General features: G+C 43.8%; 1 protein-coding gene across 1 annotated transcript in view; it reads left to right on the top strand.

Moving 5' to 3' along the window:
* Positions 1–14,846, top strand: part of CCDC170 (coiled-coil domain containing 170) — a 98,819-nt gene extending 83,973 nt beyond the window's left edge. The window contains exons 12-13 of the mRNA XM_080805727.1: positions 9,771–10,007; positions 12,172–14,846. Of these exons, the coding sequence (XP_080661853.1) occupies positions 9,771–10,007; positions 12,172–12,372 (438 nt within the window). The 3' untranslated portion in view covers positions 12,373–14,846. The remainder of the gene's footprint in view (positions 1–9,770; positions 10,008–12,171) is intronic.
* The last annotated feature ends 918 nt before the right edge of the window (positions 14,847–15,764 follow it).

The following is a 15,764-nucleotide window of genomic DNA, read 5'->3' as shown; positions in this document are numbered from 1 at the left end:
GAGAAAATCTTAATTAGAGGTTATTATGTCTTTATGCCCCTAGAACATTTACTAGTCTCCATTTTATTTATTCATTTTAAAGATTTTATCTATTTATTTGAGAGAGAGAGAGAGAGAGAGAGAGAGCGCAAGCATGAGTGGGGGAGAGGGAGAAGGAGAAACAGACTCCCCGGTGAGCAGGAGCCCAATGTGGGACTCGATTGCAGAAGCCTGGGATCATGACCTGGGCTGAAGGCAGACACTCAACCCACTGAGCCACCCAGGCACCCTGCTAGTCTACATTTTAAACAAAGAAGAAGCCTTAAGCTCAGCGCTGAGTACGAGGAATAGTATCTAGAAATACTGTTTTGTTTTCATTGTACAGTGGGTTTTTTCTTTCTTTAAAAAATTTTTAATTCAGGGCTCCTGGGTGGCTCAGTGGGTTAAAGCCTCTGCCTTCAGCTCAGGTCATGATCCCAGGGTCCTGGGATCAAAGCCCCACATCGGGCTCTCTGCCCAGCGGGGAGCCTGCTTCCTCCTCTCTCTCTCTCTCTCTGCCTGCCTCTCTGCCTACTTGTGATCTCTGTCTGTCAAATAAATAAAATCTTAAAAAAAATTTTTTAAAATTCAAGTATAATTAAGATATAGTTATATTAGTTTCGGTTGTATAAGATAGTGACCAACTATCCCATACATGACTCAGTGCTCCTCATGGTCATTGTACAGTTTCTGTTTTATTGTTATCTTCCAGTTGTGGCAAATTCTACTGGAATCCTACAAAATTCCTTTTCATAGAAATAAATTGGGTAAGTTCAAAAGATGGTTGACTTAAGGAAAGAAATGATGACCATAGGTGATACGTGGATATGGGAAAAATTGTGGACGTACAATGGTAGTCACTGAAGTATAGACAAGTAGATTGGAGAAGGGAATGAGACCAGCGATAACCAGATGCATTCAGCAGGTGAGCAGAAGCTCGGTCGTTTGCTGCTGACACCATGCTGATGTCCAGAGTTGGGGTGGGGGAAGAAGAAGCTGGGCAGCAGACAGGGGCTGGATCACCCAGGGTGTTGTGTGTCTCCTGAGATGCTTGGACTTGTCCTCTGGGCTCTGGGGAGCCATTAAAGACTTTCAGACATGAGAGGGAAACCACCAGGGAAGAGACTAAAAGGAAACAGAGAGAGACAAGGGAGGGAGAACAGGGGGTCTCTAGAGTGAGGCTGTAGCCAATAGCATCAAGTACAGTGGTAAGGTAGAGGGGGAATGGCTGTCCCCTGCCCTTGGCATTGGGACACCTCGGACTCAAGCACGTGTGGTGTAGATTGTAGCGGTCGTGGGTGATGGCATTGAGAATAGGTCAAGTTCCAACATGCCAAGGGATGAAGGAGAAATGGAAACAGAAGTCAGTGGTCTGCTCTTCTGGAATATTTAGATGAAAAGTGGAAGAGTCAGGAAAGTAAATAAAGTTGGCTTGGGTGGTTATTTGCTTTATTTTGCGTAAAGTGGTCCACTTCTTAAAAAAAGATTTTATTTATTTATTTAACAGAGATCAAGTAGGCAGAGAGGCAGGCAGAGAGAGAGAGGGAAGCAGGCTCCCCACTGAGCAGAGAGCCCGATGTGGGGCTCGATCCCAGGACCCTGGGATCATGACCTGAGCTGAGAGCAGAGGCTTAACCCACTGAGCCACCCAGGTGCCTAAGATCCACTTCTTTTTTACCAGCTAAGACTATAGGAAAGGTGTGGGAGAGGGGAGATTTGATGGACTCAGGAATGACTCAGGTCCTTCACCACGGACACAGGACGCCTTCCATTAGAGAACAGAGATCTCTCTGACTTACTAACACCGTGAATGCTAACTTCATGAGTTTGTCAGAGATTTTAGCTACAAGTGACTTTTTATTTTTTATTGTTTGAGACATATTCATGTCCAAGAGAGATCAATGATATTAACTCTTTATCTTTGTATGTTGCCTGTGCTTGTCCCTGTACTGACTTTATTATTCACAAGGTAACATTTCTGAATGGTAGCAAAGATGGCCTTCGTGTCATATTCGATGGCAGCCATAACCAATGATCACAAATTGGGTGGCTTGATACAACAGAAATTTTTTCTCTCATAATTCCGGAGGCCAGGAGCCTGACAGCAAGGTGTTGGGAAGGTTGATTCCCTCGGGGAACCTGGGGGCCTCACTCTATCGTCTAGGCTCCTGCTTGCTGCTTGTAACTGCAGAATTCCTCTCTGCCACCACCCTTAGGTGACTGTCCTCTTGTGTGTCCCTCCTTCTCTGTCTCCTTCTCTGTAAGGCTCATAAGCCACACCCACCACTGGATTTAGGGGAAACCCTCTTGCAGGATGATCTCATGATGAGATCCTTTCCTTAATGATACCGGCAGAGGCTCTTATTCCAAATAAGGTCCCATTCTGAGGTTCTGGGTGGACATATATTTATTTTTTGGTGGGGAGGGACACAGTTCAACCCACTACACTTATTGAATTAAGAATTAATTTCGCCATTTATGGAAGGTTGATACAGAAAATAATAATTTGAACTACATTTCTATGCCTTAAAAAATTGAGATGTAATTCACATACTATTAAATTCACCCATTTGTTTATTTATTTATTTATTTAAAGGATTTTATTTGTTTACTTGAGAGAGAGAGAGAGTGAGCACTAGAGAAAGAGAGAGAGAGAAAGAGCACAAGCAGGGGGAATGGCAGGCAGAGGGAGAGGCAGGCTCCCCGCCAAGCAGGGAGTCTGATGTACCGCTCGATCCCAGGACCCTGGGGTCATGACCTGAGCTGAAGGCAGATGCTTAACTGACTGAGCCACCCAGGTGTCCCAGAATTCACCTTTTTTTTTTTTTTTTAAGATTTTATTTATTTATTTGACAGAGAGAGATCACAAGTATGCAGAGAGGCAGGCAGAGAGAGAGAGGGAAGCAGGCTCCTCGCTGAGCAGAGAGCCCGATGCGGGGCTCGATCCCAGGACCCTGAGATCATGACCTGAGCCGAAGGTGAGGCTTAACCCACTGAGCCACTCAGGCACCCCCAGAATTCACCTTTTTAAAGTGTACAATTCACTGGCTTCTTTTTTTGAAGAATTTATTCATTTATTAGAGAGAGAGAACAGGAGCAGGGGCAGAGCGAGAGAGAGAAGCAGGCTCCCCACTGAGCTGGGAGCCCAATGCGGGCCTCGATCTCAGGACTCTGAGATCATGACCCGAACTGAAGGCAGCTGCTTTACTGACTGAGCCCCCAGGCGCCCCCACAGTTCACTGGTTTTAATACACTGATAGGGTTGTTCAGACATCTCTGCTTCCTAATTCTAGATCATTTGTTGTACCCCCCACCCGCCCTCCCACCCAAATCCCATACCTACCGCATTCACTCCCTATTTCCCCCTGACCCAGCCTCTGGAAACCACTAAATTATATCCAGCCTCTATGGATTTGCCTCTTCTGAGTACTTTATATAAATGGAATCATACAATATGTGGCCTTTTGCCTCTGGCTTCTTTCCCTTAGTTTCCAGCGTTCATCCGTCTTGTGCACGCGTTAGCACATCATTCCTAAATTAGAGCTTTCTGGAGAAGCAGAGCTAATAGGGTATGTCTGTCTCCCTCCCTCTCTCTCTCTCTTATATACACACAGAACTAATAAGATATGTATGAACTAACAGTATTTCTCTGTCTTTCTCTTTATATCCTCTCTCTCTCATATATATGTATGAAATATATATATATGAAATGCATACATAAAATACATACATATATACATGTATATGAAATATATTTATTTTATCCAAATATTCCAGAGGAGCAAGATCTATGTGTGTGTGTGTGTGTGTGTGTGTGTGTGTGTGTGTGTGTATAATATCAGAGAGGGAGGGACGGAGGGAGCGCTACAGGGAGATTGACTGATTTTAAAGAATTGGCTCACATTATTATGGAATTTGGCAAGTTCAAAATCTGCAGGGTAGGCTGGCAGGAAGCGCTGGTGTTGCAGTTCAAGTGTAAAGGTTGGATTCTGATAGAATTCCCTCTTGCTCAGGGAGAGTCACTTTTGCTCTGTGCAGGACTTCAACGGACTGCATGAAGCCCACCCACGCTACGGAAGGGAAATCTACTTTATTGAAAGCCCACTCATTTAAATATTAATCTCTCCCCAGGACACCCTCCCAGTGCCCTCCCAGTGTTGCACCAAATATCTGGCTTCTGTGGGCCAGCCCAGGTGACGCATAATATTAACCATTACAATTCCTTCGTATGCCGAATAATATTCCACCATTTGGATCCACCACCCACTGTGTATGCATTCAAAATTTGATGGACATTATGATTGTTTTCACTTTTTGGCTATTATGAGCAAGGCTGTTGGGAGGATTTGTGTAGAGTTTTTGAGCGCATTTCTCTGTCTGTTGCAAAACCATGCTTGAAGACCTTGACTCCTAGTTTATCCCAGTCTTCCTTTTTACGACTTATGCAGTACATTTCCCTGTGAATTCTCAACCAGGAATATGTAGACCTTTCCAGAAAACTATTAAATTTTAAGTTGGCAGGCAAACACGATTACTGTAGAAAATCTCTTTTGGAAAGAAAAATATTCTCTTACAGATTCCCCTCCCTGCGTTGAGTCAAAATAATTTTATTATAATATTGCTTTCATGTATACAATATATATAAACTTAACACCGTATAAAAACTTCTTAATCTTGCTTCATTTTTTAAAAAGTGGTTAACAGATTTTTTTTCACCATTTTTAAGACTTTATTTATTTATTTGAGAGAGAGAGAGAGAGAGCGCGTGCGCACATGAGTGGGGCGGAGGGGCGGAGGGGGAGGGAAAGGGACGGGGAGAGAATCTCAAGCAGATTCCTTGCTGAGTGTGGAGCCTGACGGCGGTGGGGGGGTGGTGTTGGTACGATCCCACAATCTTGAGATGATGACCCAAGCCAAAACCCAGAGTCAGCCCGACTGAGCCACACAGGCGCCCCCAATCTTGCTACATTTTTATCATTGTAAAATTAGACCATTTAGAAAGCAAAGTGGAGTGTAAAAGTTGAATGGAAAACATTAACGATATTAATTCAATGTGCTGGATTATGTTATTTCACTACAATCACCATTAATTAGCATGTGTAGTATCCACTGCTTGTGGCCTGGGTTCTTCCGATGTCTCGCGTGCCTGTGGTCCGTCTAAGGACAGAGCATTTCGTCTAGCCCGTGTTTTAACTGGAAGCTGCAGATGTGCTGTTTGTATACACACAGTGATGTAGTTTGGCCTTCCCTTGGCAGGAACACATTATTTGTGTCATAACTCCACCATTGCTCTTTTCTCATTAACTTAGAATAATTAAAGTAGTGCTACTGATTGGCACAAACATAGGTTTTTGTGCACATGAAAGTGCAGGCACTGAAATCATGTGGCAGAACTCCAGGGGACCCAGACAATGCTTTGTGTCACTCCTGTAACGCCAGTTGCTTCTTAACCTGTGTCAGTTATGATTAGCTTCAGTGGAATATATTGGAACACCCCTGTAATAACAGTGGCTTAGACAGCAGAGCCCTTTCTCACGGAAAAGAAGGCCTGCCATGCTTCGCAGAATGGCTCTGTGGTCATCGGCGGCCCTGGCCTGTTCTTTCTGCCGCACTGTTCTGGCAAGAGCTTTCATCCTCAATGCCGCTTCCTAACACAAGCTTAGCTGCCGGGGCTCCAGCCTCATTCCAGCCACCGGCGAGGAGGGAAGCCAGGGGGACACCCGATAGGCCACTTTCCAGGAACAGTGCAATGCTTTGTATCTCTGTTGGCCAGAACGTAGTCCCTAGGCCTCCCTTAGATGAAGTCAGCTTGAGAAATGGGTCTATTCTGGGCAGTAAGAACAAAAGAAAGAGTAGATATTGGGTGGAGAGGTAGCGGCTTTTCATCTGTACCACGAGGCCCAATTTTAGTAGGGAGCTGTGCCCCCTAATCAGTAGTCAGACAACCAAAACCTGAAAAACCACTGTTACCTTCATTTAGCCTCTCACGGAAACACCAAAAGGGAATAATATCCTTTAACCAGCAGCCAAGGTCTCTCCCTCTTGCTGTCTCTCTTGATCATCTCCCATGCAGGACTCCCCATGCTCCTTCTCTACTCTAGAACTTTCTCCAACCCAGTCAGTGCAGCCTTTCTTTATATATATTTCTTGTAACCTACCATCTTGGGCTCAGTGGATCTCCAAGAGTAGATTGGAATTGAGTTTGAACTCTCCCTACTTTGAATGCGTGCAGCGAGCCGAACCTACAGGAAGGACTTCTCGGGCTGTAGAGCGGTGGGAGCAGAGGTGTGCTCAGATTGCCGCGTCGAACACCTCCCTGTTTTCTGCTTCAGTTTCCCTCTGCTGGAATCCTTGTGATTCTCTTTAGTAAGGGCGCAGCATGTCTTTGGGCCACGGGGATGCTCTCCCTCTTTGCGGTTCCCGGTTTTCAGGGCGCCTATGTATAGAGCTGAGCTCCCAAAGGGTTGCATTTTCAATGTGGCTTCTTGGAAGCCCTCCAGCTAGAGAATTTAGATCCCCTGGGGGAATCGACCCATCAGATTTTAAATTCCGTCACCATCTCTTTCAGAGCCTTGGGCCTGTGTAACGTGAGAGGGAACTGTTCACTGGATTTTGACATTTTTTCGCTCAAGGAGGCTGACACTAGACAGAGTGTTCCCAGGACGTAAAGCTCACTTGGAGCCTTCTCCATCCCTGCTGGGGTCTGGGTAGCACATAGGTCTTGTCGATGACCAGTTCTGCCCCACTGGAAGACCATTAGGGACACAGGCCCTTGTTGGACTCTGGGCTGGATCTGGGAAGCTCCTTCCGGAGGATTAAGAAACCAGCTTAGCCACACCCCACTTCCCAGAATCTCGGTTGTTGGGTTTGATTTAGGAGCCCGAGGTCTCTGGCATCCCCTGGCTTTTAGTTCTGTTCTGGTGGCTTGGCTCAGAGCTCCATGACTCGCCTTTGCTCCCCGATGACAAGATTTGAGGCAGCCTTTAGGATTGTGATAAAGTCTCGTATTTTTCAGAAATTTTTGGCTATGAATTCTCCTCATTAGGACCTGATTTATGGACTTCTAGCTCTCCAAGCTGTGTTCCGTCACTTTTGGTAGATAGCCCACTGTAAATGTTTTTCTAATCTGAGCAGAAAGGCTGAACATATCCTTTAATACAAGCTTTTGAATTCAGTATCCCAATCCCAGCAAATTTCCACTTGGCCACATAGTCTCTCTGTAGCGTATGATGGTTTGCACATGAGGGGAATCTCTTTGTTTTATAAGGAGATAACTTTGTTTTAAAATTGATAAAGATTTCAGTCCCCAATTTGTAACATATTTGATAGTCGACTGACTACATTATTTAGAGCAGTAGCTGATCTAATTTATTTATTTATTTTTAAAAAAGATGTATTTATTTATTTGACACACACACAGAGAGAGAGAGAGATAGATCACAAGTAGGCAGGCAGAGTGAGAGGGGGAAGCAAGCACACCGCTGATCAGAGAGCCCCACGGGGCTCGATCCTAGGACCCTGAGATCATGACCTGAGCCGAAGGCAGAGGCTTAACACACTGAACCACCCAGGCACCCCTGCTGATCTAATTTATAAATAAATATACATATATGTTCAAAAACGTTTATGGGTAGGATGCACGTTGTATTGATCATGTGGGTTTTCATAACTTGGAATCCATGCCTGATGTCCAAGGTCAGTCTCTGCAGACCTGCACTTCGTGGGTGGTAGAAACTTGGTCTTCTAGTGCCATTTCATTGGCTCAAAAACTGACTCTGAATTCCTTCCCTCCACTGTGGTTGGCATGGTATTGCCCGTGGATTTCTCAAGCTACAGTGGTGGTTTTTATGCCTTCCCCATGGCAAGTCCCACAACAGCTGTCCGTTTCCCGAGGATTTCCTTTCTCCTGCATGGAGGCAGTTCAAAGCTTTGAACTTGTCCAGGCATGGCTGCCATCAGCCGCCTCTCTGCGGGAACAGAAACTAAATTTCTTAAGAAGTCGTGTGTGTTATAGTAGATGAAAGCAAATTTCCGTTATCTAACTTCAGAATGTTTTCATCAACCCTGAAAACAACCCATTGGCAGTTATCCCACAGTCTCCCCTCCCACCCGTCCCTGGTCTTTTCTGGATCTTTCATATGAATGGAATAATACACTAAGAGGTCTCGTGTGACTGGCTTCTCCCCCTTAGCAAAAGGTTTTCGAGGTTCATCCATAGGATGTATCCGTACTTCATTCCTTCTTATTGGCGAATAACATTCCTTTGCACGGATGTACAACATTTTATTTATCTACTCACCGGTTTGATGGATATTTGGGTTGTTGTTACTTTTTGGCGATGATCAGTAGTGCTGCTGTGAACCTTTGTGGACAGGTTTTATGTGACAGAAGTTCTCAATTCTCTCGAATATATAAACCTAGAAGTGGAATTGCTGGCTCATGAGTTACCTCTGTGTTTAATATTTTGAAAACCGGGAAAACTGTTTCCCACAGCTGCACCATTTTGTCTTCCCACCAGCAGTGTGTGAGGGCTCCGATTTCTCCCACCCTCGCCAACACTTGCTGCTGTCTCTCTTTTTGACTGCAGCCATCCCCGTGGATGCTGAATGGTAGCTCGTTCATACTTATTTGTAATGGTCGCTGTTAAAAATTTTGTGTCGGATATGTAAAACTACCTCCAATTCTTTTTTAAAAATGTGGTAAAATATCCATAACATAAAAGTTACTATTTGCGCCATTTTTAAGTGCACAATTCAGTGGCATTAAATACATTCACAGTGTTGTGCGACCATCACCACCAGCCATTTCCAGAACTTTTTATCCTCCCAAACCGAAACTCCGTGCCCACTAAATAACTCCCCATTCTTCCCCTGGCGATGGAATTCTGTTCCACATTTTCTCTCTATGAATTAGCCTATCCAGGTACCTCATATAAATAGAATTATACACTATCTGTCCCTTTGTGTCTGGCTTATTTTATCCGTTGTAGTGTCCAAAGTTCATCCATGTTATGGTATTGATTAGAATTTCAACATTTTGTTCAAATTCTTTTTTGTAAGCAGATCTGGCAAAATTTTAAATACTAAGCTAATAAAGAAAATGTGCCTTATGCTCCAGAATGCTCTTTGTGTTGGCTTTAAGCTCCTGGGACAGCTTCCAAGAGAGAGGCACCCCCCACACCTTCCCTCTTGTTTGCAGTGGGATGCTGTGGCCACCTCATGCCTCCCGTATTCATGGGTCAGGTCCGAAGGCATTAGTTCTGAAATACTGCTGTTCTAGATTTTCCTTACAGTAGTAATGAAGACTCACTAAGGGGATTTTAGGAGGGCTTCCTTGTCATAGACCACTTGCAGAGGAGATATTTTACTTATCCTAGTGTTTCTATGTTGGGGATGACCCTTTCATAAGGCCCAAAGCGCAAGTTGCTTTTGCCTATGGAGTATATTAGAGTCTGGGAGTAAGTACCAGCAGACTTTCTTTGAATATTTGACCCCAGAATCATGCTATCTACCTTTTGTCTCGTTGATTTTCCAAATAATGGTCCTCTGACGTGTTTATAAGCTGTAACTGCCTTAAGACATGTTTGTCTAGCATGTATGCTTAGCAAAGTCTGTATAACTGGGATGGATTCCATTCTTTATTTAGAAAAAAAGTTATTAAGTGAATTTTATTGACTTCTAGTTTTACCTCGTTGACACAGTCGTCCAAAAACAAATACGAGAGAAATTATTGGCATTCCCTTGACTTTGTAGATTAAAGCTTTGGAACAGACCAAAATTATTGAAGACCTGAGTAAGTCCAGAGACAAACTTGAGAAGATGAAGGAGAAAGCTGAGAAAAAGCTGATGTCTGTCAAGTCAGAACTGGATACCGCAGAGCACGAGGCTCAGGAGGATAAGGAGAGGGCCAGGAATATGATGGAAGTGGTAACCAGCGAAACAAAGATGCTAAAGAAGTCTCTGGAAGAAGCAGAAATGAGAGAAAAGCAGGTGGGTAGAAATCGGGGGTGAAATCTTGTTTAGGAAAAAGGACTATTCAAAAGCTTGATAATTATTTTTACATTTCTTCAAAAACAATTTACAAAGTTTTCTTTATCATTTCAATGTATCTGCTTGCCCTCTAGCATCTTCCCGGCATTAAAATAACCATTGTGATTTACTCTGCTAAGAAAAATAATCCACAGTTTCATGGCACGAATTGTAGGAAAGAAAAAGACATTCTCATCAAAGCAGTGGAAAGGCTGTGGAAAGCCAGTTTCTGGTTGTGGAGAGGTTTTGATTATGTTCTCTGATTGCCTCTGAAGTTTGCATCAGCCCAGGCTTCAGCCTCAGGAGGGAGAGCTTATCTCCATCAGAGATCAGTGGCAGGAAGCAGTCCCAACTCTCAAACAGTGGCACCCAGACTCGATGGCCAATCTCACCCAGATGTAAGCCATAAACAGTACTCACTTGCTGACTGGTTGTGAGGAGGAGAGTTTTATCTGGTGAGCACATCAGGAGGTCAGGCATAAAGAAACTGTCCCGGGCAGCCTGACCCCCATTGCTTTTGGCTTTTATCTCCCTCTCTTTCTGAAGCTCAATTTGAAAGGGCAGAGAGTGGACTCTGATCCTAGGATATATATTTTTTTTCCTCTTTGGTTGCCTCTGCTTTGGCTCATGTGTCAGGCAACGTTGAGGAAGGCCAAACTATAAAGTGTGTATTCTCAGGGAGAAACCTCTCAGGAATTAAGAGCTTTGGCCATATGTGAAAAGGGAGAAAATTTTGAGGGGGAACTTCTTCATCAGGGATTCTAGGCTGGAGAGAGTGTTATGTTCCCCCAGATTGGACTCAGCATGGGAAGGAGGTTGGGAAGTGAATGAAGACATGGTGAGAATGTTTGGAAGGCACTTTTCCTGGAGGCAATGTCTGTTGGATCACATCTTTCCAAAATGGAAGGTACCGCACCAAGGGGTTGACCAGATAGCCCTGACTTAATCTGCTTCTGCTCTAGCACAGAATCACAGTGTACACAGTGTACGAGAATTTATGGAATATGAGGCACATTTTCATCCATTGTTTCCAACTTCCCAACCTCTCCATTTTTCCTTTTGTGATGGATGAAGGGTAGTCCCAGAGAGTCAAATGTTACAGGTTGTGAAGGAGGCTGTTATGTGATGTGATCTGGTCATTATTTAGTAGTCCTTCTTTTTTTATCAGCTCATATTTTTAAGATTTTATTTATTTATCTGACAGAGATCACAAGTAGGCAGAGAGGCAGGCAGAGAGGGAGGGGGGAAGCAGGTTCCCTGCTGAGAAGAGAGCCCGATACGGGGCTCCATCCCAGGACCCTGGGATCATGACCTGAGCCGAAGGCAGAGGCTTTAACCCACTGAATCACACAGGCGCCCCCAGCTCATACTTTCTTGCCGTTTGTTCTTCCTTTAGGTTAAGAGGTTTCATACACAGGGGCGCCTGGGTGGCTCAGTCAGGTAAGCCTCCAACTCTTGGTTTTGGCTCAAGTCAGGATTTCAGGGTCATGAGATCAAGCCCCACATTGGCCTCCGTGATCAGCATGGAGTCTGCTTGAGATTCTCTCTCCCTCTCTCTCTGCCCACCACCCAGCTCTCACACACTCTCTCTCAAATAAATAAATAAAATCTTAAAAAAAAAAAAAGATTCCATGCCCAGTTAAAATTCCAGTGGATAAGGATTTACCACCCATGGACACAACTACACCTTTGTAAAGCACTTCTTATTGTATAGAACACATACACAGTCATTGTTTCATTGGATCCAAATTTCAGAATAGCCCTGGGAAGGAGGTGTATGGTTATTCCCACCAGGAAGTGAGAACACGGAGTCTTAGGTCAGGGTCCCATTCATGGTTGCCTAACCGAGATTCTTGACTTGGTAGCCAATGCAACACTAATTGGCTTATCAGAAAAGAGGTTATGGAATCACCAAAAGTTGGAGATGAAAGCATTTTAGAGGTAATTTAATAGATGGCACCTTCTTATTATATAAATGAGAGAACTGAGGTTAAAGATAGTTAAGTAATTTGCCTACCTCATGCACACCTGGGCTTTCAATGGGTTTGTTTGTTTGGTTGCATTTGGACTAGCAGTAGTTGATACATTGTGTTCTCACCCTTGTCCTGTGTGTTTGATATTACAGCTGGTGGACTTCAGGGAGGTGGTTTCCCAGATGCTGGGCTTGAACGTGACCAGTCTTGCACTTCCTGACTATGAAATCATCAAATGCCTTGAAAGACTGATCCATTCACATCAGCATCACTTTGTCACCTGTGCCTGTCTCAAAGATATGATTCCAGGGGGCGATAGGCACCCACAGAGCTGCTTAAAACTCCTTCATTGAATACCATCTCTTTTGGGAGAGGTGGAGATAAAAGATGGAACACAACCATCAATTTCACAAATTCCCCAAACCTTTGAAATTTGGTCCGTGTGTGAATACCGTATACTTGGATGATCAAGCCAGAATCCCATTTGCAAAAAATGCTCTTAGAGGTGCCAGCTGTAGGTTGAGAGCACACGTTATTTTATTTGCTAGTTATTTGCTCGCACTTTGGGACCCAGAAGAATTCTAGTAGATTGCGTATCTAGAATGGACAATGGCGGTAGGGGATTAACATTTGTGGGATTCCTTTTATGAGTCAGGGGCTTTACTATCCAACTTAATTTTCATCGTAGCCGTGTGGAGAGGCTTTAATGTTTTACTTTATGACCTGTCTGGGGCTCAGAGAGGGTCTTACCTACCCAAGATTGCAGTTGGTTAGTGATTGAATCAGCATTCTGACCATGTTGGCCCCGGATCAAAGGCTGTGCCTTCTGCTACTCCACACTCCTCCAGTTTCTCCTGAAACCCTGTTATTGTGGTGAAAATTGCCCCCATAAAGGAAGACAAACATTCATACATTAAATCACGTCCACAAAGTGACTGAGGTTCATGAATGTCACGTATATGATTTCTTTAGAAAGCATTACACCTAGTTATGTGGATAAAACACATAGGTCTGAGGTCCTGTAAGAAACCTACCGGTTTTAAATGTTGCTGCCAGATCATATTGGGTGGTAATTTTTCATGTTTGAGCAGGGTTGATCTCAGTCCTTTAAAAATGAAACCTTTAATGCGAAACCTATAAAATGAAGAAATCCTGCCCAGGTTTATTCACCGATATATCACATGTACTGACAGCAAGAGGACTTTTTTAGAATGGGGGTTTTATTATGAATTTCCATCACTTTCTCCCTTCTTTTTAAATTTCTACTTTACAAGTGTTTTTCAGGAAACCATATTCTTAACTTTATTGAGAGAAACTTTTACTTTTTTGGGTGAGCATCTTATTTTTGAATATTTAAATCTTATTTTTGAATCTTATTTTTTTGGAAAGATTTTATTTATTTATTTGACAGACACAGATCACAAGTGGGCAGAGAGGTGGGCAGAGAGAGGAGGAAGCAGGCTCCCCGCTGAGCAGAGAGCCCGATGCAGGGCTCGATCCCAGGACCCTGAGACCATGACCTGAGCCGAAGGCAGAGGCTTTAACCCACTGAGTCACCCAGGCACCCCTTGAATCTTTTTATTTTGAATCTTATTTTTGAATTTTTAAATAGTCTCTGAAAAAAGCATTGGTGTCTAATTAAAGGGGGGGAATAGACTACCCCCAAACATTAAGAGAAAAAATAAATTCTAGAGGAAAGGAAATGAGTTTGACATTTAGAGGCTCATTGACAGATCACACAGAGAGAGTGACCCAGGATGTCCCCTTGGGGATTGGGGTCAGTGTTGCCTGACTTTCTCCTTTACGTGCAAGGACAGTATGAAGTAGCATTTGTGACCTAATAAGAACACCTGCAGAGCCATGAGTAAGGACATGAACTGGGGTTTCAACAGGCAGGAAAGGGGCGCTTGTATTTTCCCAGTGGAAAGCCTGTGATCTCTGGAGACACCCCCCGAACAGCACCCCCCCCCTCCGCCCCGCCATCACACACGATCCAAAGATTCAGTGGCTATGGCTCCGGACCCACACTCACCCAGAAAGAAGGAGGTGACTTTACTAGTTTGGTCTCTGGAGAACTTGCTGAGCGGCTCTCTTTCCCCCATGGGAAGATGGAGGTGTTTAGAGAGGGAAGGATTGTTTTTATACCTTCCCTCTGTTTTCTTTCTCCAAGTACAATCTTTAATGAATGGCACTTATTTTCTCTGTAAATTTCACTTTCGACACTATTCAGAGATACTTTTAACAACATCACTTTAAAAACATAAACTGGTCTAGGGACGCCTGGGTGGCTCAGTTGGTTGAGCGGCTGCCTTCGGCTCAGGTCATGATCCCAGTGTCCTGGGATCGAGTCCCACATTGGGCTCCTTGCTCGGCAGGGAGCCTGCTTCTTCCTCTGCCTCTGCCTACCACTCTGTCTGCCTGTGCTCACTCTCTCTCTAACAAATAAATAAATAAATAAAAAATAAAAAAAAATAAAAACATAAACTGGTCTAATAATATGTTTCCATTTCTGGTGGAAAGACTACACGGCCTAAGAAAAAGAAGTCTGTCTATGTATATCGCTCATAGGTACGTTAACTATTTGTCATTTGGACAAATTGGAATCCCTTAATAAAGCCATTTCCCGGGGCGCCTGGGTGGTTCCATGGGTTAAAGCCTCTGCCTTCAGCTCGGGTCATGATCCCAGGGTCATGGGATCAAGCCCCACATCGGGATCTCTGCTCAGCAGGGAGACTGCTTCCTCCTCTCTCTGTGCTTGCCTCTCTGTCTACTTGTGATCTCTGTCTGTCAAATACATAAATAAAATCTTAAAAAAAAAATAAAGCCATTTCCCTCCTTGTCGAAATGCTAGTTGATCGCTGGCTTTCCCTGTGTGGTATTCATTCTAGAGTTGGCAGCCCAGCCTCACATTTTTGTGTTAGATTTTGTTCTTCCCTAATACCCATGTATATTTTATGTTGGCCAATAAAATGTGTTAGGTTGATGAGATTTTCTAAATAGGGCTTTAAAATATTTAACACTAATTCTACCAAATACACTTGAGTGATAATTGCCTTTGAGATTACTATTCTGGTCATTGAGACATTTAAATGTATGCATAAAACATCTCAATTAGGGGGGGAAAAAGCCTGAGACATCTAAATTTTCAGTTCTACCTTCTAGTCTGTCTTACAGATGAACAGTGAGTGATTCAAGGTCAAGGGGTGGTGGGCAGAAAATGGTTAAAGGGCATCTCTATTATTTATATTGTAATAATACTTAGGACTTAGAAGTGGAGTTTATTTTTCACTGGGAAGCATTGCATGGTCATATAACCTTGGACCAGGAAGGCTCTGCCCGCTCTATGCAGTAGCGATCTGATCCACATTATTGCTCAACTCCACTTAGCTTCTCATCAGTAAGTGGAGTCTGGATGCTTCTCTTTCCCCGATGCGGTCTCCACACTGAAATGCCTGCACCTTTGTATAAACCCATCGCTCATTTGAGACTCCCGCTAATGGATATGGAACTTTCTTCTGTTCTTCATTGCAGTTACCTACTAACATCCTGTCTGTTCTTCCTACTTAAGACCTATGGCAGATGGTTCATGGGTGTCTTCTCCACCCCTGTTAAGTACTACCTTCATCTTGGATGATTTTAGTGCATGTAAGGAAAACTCATACAATGCTCTATCTTTCATTCCTTGGCCTTCTTGGCCCCCAAACCTTTACCTCCTTTTGTTTCAGCTACTTAAACCTTGGATTGC

The sequence above is a fragment of the Martes martes genome, assembly GCF_963455335.1.
Source record: "Martes martes genome assembly, chromosome: 6".
Lineage (NCBI taxonomy): Eukaryota > Metazoa > Chordata > Mammalia > Carnivora > Mustelidae > Martes > Martes martes.
The sequence above is the reverse complement of the archived record's forward strand: the minus strand, read 5'-3'. Positions and strand labels throughout refer to the sequence as shown.